General features: G+C 51.9%; 1 protein-coding gene across 1 annotated transcript; it reads right to left on the bottom strand.

Moving 5' to 3' along the window:
* Positions 1-470: 470 nt before the first annotated feature.
* On the bottom strand, positions 471-824 carry LOC115307336 (zinc finger protein 22-like; the record flags this gene model as incomplete). Its single annotated transcript, XM_029958920.1, has 1 exon — positions 471-824. A coding segment is annotated over one exon (354 nt), but the record flags the coding sequence as incomplete, so codon positions are not given.
* Between the last annotated feature and the right edge of the window lie 5,114 nt (positions 825-5,938).

Genomic DNA, 5,938 nt, shown 5'->3' with positions numbered 1-5,938 from the left:
AACTACCAGGAGTACAGGATAAGATAGGACAGTGCTCTACACTAAAGCAATTGTTGAAGCAATTCTACTCAAGTTGACACAAAAGCAAGAATTCTTAATTAGAGATGGATGGAACTCCCCCAGACCAACGCTGGTGGGGAGATCTCTGCTCTCAACCTCCAGCACTGACATTGGGGGGTCCCCAGCCAAGGCAGGAATCTCCACACTCCCCCCAAGAAGGGTTCTGTTGGAAGAAGCTGCCCCTGGGAAAGGGGACTGGCCATTTCTGGTCGAAAGGGATGGACTGACAGTCCTTGAACTCCAGGGGTTGCCTCCCCATCAGGGGGTAAATTTGGGGTGGAAGCAGTGGCCGAAGCTCTTCCCACAGTTGGGGCACTCACAGGGCTTCTATTACCCCGGTGGGTCCGTTGGTGTTTGGTCAAGTGAGAGCTGTGGGTGAAGCTCTTCCCACACTCCCCACACTTGTAGGGCCTCTCCCCAGTGTGGATGCGCCGGTGGGTGACAAGGTGGGAGTTCTGCTTGAAGCCCTTCCCGCAGTTGGTGCAGCGGAAGGGCCTCTCATCCGTGTGCGTTCGCTCATGCACGAGGAGATTCCAGCTGGTCTGAAACCTCTTCCCACATTCCCCACACGTGTAGGGCCGTTCCCCAGTGTGGATAAGTTGGTGTTTGCGAAGGGTGGAGCTGTCACTGAAGCTCTTCCCACATTCCCCACACGTGTAGGGCCGTTTCCCACTGTGAATGTGCTGGTGTCGGATCAGATAGGAGCTCTGCCTGAAGCTCTTTCCACATTCCAAGCACTTAAAGGGCTTCTCCCTGCTGGGAGGCTGCTCAAGGACCACCAGGTCAGAGCTCTGGTTCAAGCTCCGGCCGCCTTCCCGGCACAGGCTGGCTCTTTCCTCCTCAGAGCACCCTGGGATGGCTTTGGAGCCCCTCCTGCGGGGGGATCTCCGGCCCTTTTCCTCCCCGCTGCCTTCCTGCGCCGGGGAGCCCTTCAAAACGGCCTCTCCCACCAGGGTCTCACGGGGGGATTTGTCCTCCGGGCTCTCCGTCCTCAGCTCGGGGCCTGGGGCAGGAAGCAAGAAGGACAGGCAGGGGATTTGCCTCCGGCCCACAGGGAAGGCCAAGGACATCCCCCCAACTCCGGCCCCGGCAGGACGGCGGCGCCAGCGGGGTTGTCCTGCAGCCGGGGCCATGCTGGGCTGACAGAGCCAGCACAACACCCGCCCAAAGGGACACTGACTTCCTCCTCACCTGCCTGGGGGGCCCAAGGCATCTTCCTCTTCCTCGCAGCCTCCTCCTCCATCCGCCCAAGCTTTGGGAAGGACAAATCCTGATGGGAGGAAAACAAGGGCTGAGCTCGTTGGCTTGGGGGTTCCTCCTGCCCAAGTCCATCTCCAGAACTCACCGGACATCCTGTGTCCATAAAAACCTCCAAAACACCAAGATTTAGCCCAGAAAAACCCAAATCATCAACATTCAGGCAAAAGCCTATAAGAAAGAGTGAGAAGACTCCTGCCCCCCTAAACTGAAAAAAGTTGAGATTCACCTAAAAAATACTCTAAAATATGAAGATGAGCCCAAAAAACTTCTCCTAAGATTTCCCCTTTTCTGGTTTCCCCCCTTTAGGGTTCAGAGAGTCTCCCCTGTCTGGGATGCTGGGGGTTCTACCTAGAGATGCTGGGAGTGTTGGGGGTCCCAAGGCTCCCTTCTCCTCTGATTCTCGCCTTCGGGATATTGCATTCCCAGAAATTCCCCCTCTCCAGGTTCTCCACTTTGTTGTCCTAGGGGATCCCAGGGGTCCCCACTGTCCAGGCTTCCCCTTCTCCGTGCCCCCCCTCACCAGGCTCTCAGGGGCCCTCTGAGAGGGCACTGGGAGGGACTGGGGGGGAACTGGGGCACACTGGGGGGCACTGGGGAGTTACTGGGGGATACCAGGACACATGGGGGGACACTGGCAGGTTACTGGGCCATACTGGGGGTTACTGGGTGCTCACTGCAGGATCACTGGGCCATACTGGGGGGCAGTGGAAGGTCACTGGGACACACTGGCTGGTCACTGAGGGGGTTACTGGGCCATACTGAGGGTAACTGGGAGGTCACTGGGATATACTGGGGGCACTGGGATCCCCTTACCCGGTTGTGGTACATCTCCCCCTCTGGATTTTGGGGGGCATCCCTAGGACCCCTCCCCTGGGGGCTGGGGGACCCCTTGAACCCCATTGCTGGGCTTTAGGGGACCCTGTAAAATCCTTTCAAAACCTCTGAAATCCCCCTTCGACCCATCAAAACCTTCTCCAGGTCCCTTCAAATCCCCTCAGAGATCTCATCCCTCCCCAGCACCCCCCAAACCCTCTCAGTGACCCGCAAAACCCACCTGGGACCCCTCAAGCCTATTCAGGGACCCCCAATCCCCCCCACGGGCCCTCCAAACCGTCTGGGACACCTTAAACCCCCCAGAGACCCCAAAACTGCCTCAAGGTCCCCGCAAAGCCTCCCAGGAACCCCAAACCTCCCCAGAGAGCCCCAAAGCCCACCTGGGACACCCCAAATCTTCTCAGAAAACAAAACTCCCATCAGAGCCGCCCAAAACCCTCCAGGGACCTTCAACCTCCCCCCCGAGTCCTTTCAGGGACCCCTCACAACGTTCCCGGAAACCCTCGAACCCCCCCGCTAAGCCCTCCCGAGCCCTCCAGCCTTTCCACCCACACCCGCGCTCCCCGCAGCCCCCGAGGGGATCCCCAGACCCCGCTCTCGCCGCCCCCCCGCCAACTCACCCAGCGAAGTGCAGCGGCCGCAGGCGAGGCCTCCTCACTCCCGACCACGAGGCCAAAATGGCGCTCGCTCCGCGCGCCCTCCGCCTTTACAGACCCGCCCCGCAGCCAATCAGCGCGCGGCCACGGCCCCTGCCCGCCCCCCGCCTGCGCGGGGCATTGTGGGAGTTGTAGTCCCTTCGGAGGGGGAGGATCGGGCGTTTTGGTTTTTAGTTTTTCTGTCTTCTTTTATTTTCTCTTTTTTTCTTTCTTTTTTCTTTCTTTTTTCTTTTCTTCCCCTTTTTTCCTCTCTCTTTTTTCTTTTTTTCTCTTTTTTCTTTCTTTTTTTCTCATTTTTTCCTTTTTTTCTTTCCTTTTTTTTCTCTTTTTTTTTCTCTTTTTTCTCTTTTTTCTCTCCTTTTTTTTACTATGTTTTTTTCTTATTATTTCCATTTTCCTTTTTTTTTTACATTTTTTTCTATCAGTTGTACTTTCAAGGAAGATTTATACTCAGATCAAAACAATCTCCAGGTACATATCCTGCCACAACAGATAATCTGCCATTGTTCCAGGTTCCTGAGAACTTCCCAGATCACAAACACTGAGACACCAAGGGTGGAAGACAAGCAACTTTATCCTGTCCCTCGCCACAGCCTCCAATCCACACCCAGCCCTGGATTTCTGCAAAGCCGCTGGGCAGGAGCAGGAGATGGAGCTGGTGCTCGGCGGGAGGGGCAGCAACAACAAACCCGTGTCTTTGGCACAGGGGAAGGAATTTAGTGCTTGAGGGGTTACATTCCACAGGCTCCCCTGGGGATCAGCTCATGCTTGGACAGTGAGAACAGCAAGAACATTCCTAATAAAAATGCCCGAGGGAAGGGAGCGGAGGGGGAGCAGGGGCAGGAAAAGGAAGCAGAGCGATGGAAGATGGGCTGGGGCGGTCGGGGCTGGGGGAAGGCAGGCTGGACAATGCCTTGTTTGGTCCAGCAGCTGGACCAGCTCCAGGGCAGGTGTCGGGGGAGCCTCTGCCACAGGGACATGGACAAACAGACCCTACAAAAGCTCTCAGAGGGGTTGGGGGCTCTGGGCGGGGCTGCGCTCTCGCCTCAAGCCAGGATACCCCAGGGCAGTGGAACAGCAATTCCTGTCAGTTCCCAGCAAAGATTATTGGGGTTTGCACTGGGGAAATATTGACACTCCAGCTTCTTCTTCTCTTTTTAGAACTTTGAGCTTGCATTCGGGTAGAAGGGCTGGTGGGGGAGTGGGAAGAGATCCACTGAGGGGCACATCTCATCCCTCAGTTAGATGGACCTAAACCCCTGATCTTGCTTAGGAAGAGCTGCTGATGCTCAGTTGTCTTCTTTCCCTTCTGCTTCAGTGGGATATTACATTTCCCTGCAGTATTGGTGATAGAATGGTATGTCAGCTGGAATGGTTTGGTTCTTGCAGAAAGCATAAATGCATTTTAAGGAAGGTATTTTTACACAGCTGAGGCCTCCAAAAGAAATCAAAAAATCCCAAAGGTAATATAAGTGCAGATTAAAGTGAACTTTGGAGTTTTCTTTTTATTTCTTGGGTAGAAAAGCCATCCCAGTTAGGGACAGCAATTTATTGCATTGTTGAAAAAAAACCCAACCAACAAACAAAAAAAGAAATCTGAATTGGTTCTCTTTCAGGTTTGTTTTTGATCATAAGAATCCTTCTAGTGAAAAGGGCTAATTTACTCTTTCTAGAGGAATATTTTAAGCGTGATTATCTCAATATCACAGCTGCTGAAAAGGTCTAAAATAGGACATTGACCTTGAACGTGTTCCTGCATTTAGGATGTGGTGCTTAACATTCAAAAAACAATAGAACTGCAACTCATTTATTAAGGAATCATCTCAAAATGTTCACTCTTGCTCTGTAAAGACATGCCATCAGGATTGTAAAAAGCTTGCAGTATCTCATGAAGTACATGTGGTATTTTATCAGTGTAAATATAAGATTATCCTATACCAGTGAAGGCAGTCACCTAAATACCCATACCCATGCTTTTGAAAATAAAACAAGGAGAAAATATGGAGTATTTGTTTGAGACCAGATAAACTGAATGTAGTTCAGTAACATGGTAAGGCAATTGCTGTTATTGCACAGAGACATTTCTTTGTATGCTGGAACTGAGGGTAGCAGCAAAAGCTAAAATCCTTGCTCTGTGTATTTGTGAACACACTGTGGGTAAGTTCAAAGGAGCATTCAGAGATTGTGTTGTGTGAGCCTTTTTCCCTAAGATCAAAACAAGGAGTAATTATTGCTAAATCCAGCAGATGGCTTTTTCTCTTTATTCCCAATCACTGATTAAAGAAACATAACTCAGAAGTGATCTCACTCTGTGCTCCAGTGACATTAACATTAGAACAAGATTGTCACTGTCTACTGGTCTCTTGTGCTCCTCACTGGAAGGCACTTGGTGCACCCCTGGATATCCTGCTAATGAGGTAAAAACTAACCCTTCTAAAGTTCCAGATTTTCCTCACCTGTTTGGACACAGTTGGACAAACTGGACCAAGTTAGTACTTGAAAGCCATCTGCTGGATTTAGCATTAATTATTCTTTGTTTTGATCGTAGAGGAAAAAAGCTCACACAACACAATCTCTGTGGGCCCAACAGAGAAAACATCCCCAGGGTCTTGTTAGAGCACAAACCTGCAAACAGGGATGACAGGTCAGAGAATCACAGAATCATCAAGGTTGGAAGAGACCTTCCAGATCTTCTAGTCCAACTGTCAACCCAGCACCACCAGAATCACCCCTAAACCCCATCCCAAAGTGCTACATCCAGATGCCACCTGAATGCTTCCAGAGACTCCACCACCTCCCTGGGCTACTTGTTCCAATGCCTGAGCACTCTCTCAGTGGAAAAAGGGTTTTTGAATATCTAATATGAACCTTGCCTGATGCAATTTAAGGCCGTTTCCTCTCTTCCTGTCACTAAAGGCTTTGCAGAAGAGACCAACCCCCACCCCACTAAAACCTCCTTTCAGGTCGTTGCAGAGAGTCCCCCCACCCACCCCCAAGTCCCTTCCTACTGAGCAGCTCTCCAGCCCCTCTGCCCCCAGCCTGGAGCGTTCCAGGGGGTTGTTGGGACCCAAGGGCAGGCCCTGACACTTGGCCTTATTGATCCAGCCTGTCCAGATCCCTCTGCAGAG

The sequence above is a fragment of the Manacus vitellinus genome, unplaced genomic scaffold (genome assembly GCF_001715985.3).
Source record: "Manacus vitellinus isolate BGI_N305 unplaced genomic scaffold, ASM171598v3 ctg7180002434404_pilon, whole genome shotgun sequence".
NCBI classification, from domain to species: domain Eukaryota; kingdom Metazoa; phylum Chordata; class Aves; order Passeriformes; family Pipridae; genus Manacus; species Manacus vitellinus.
This window is presented reverse-complemented; position numbering and strand designations above follow the sequence as displayed.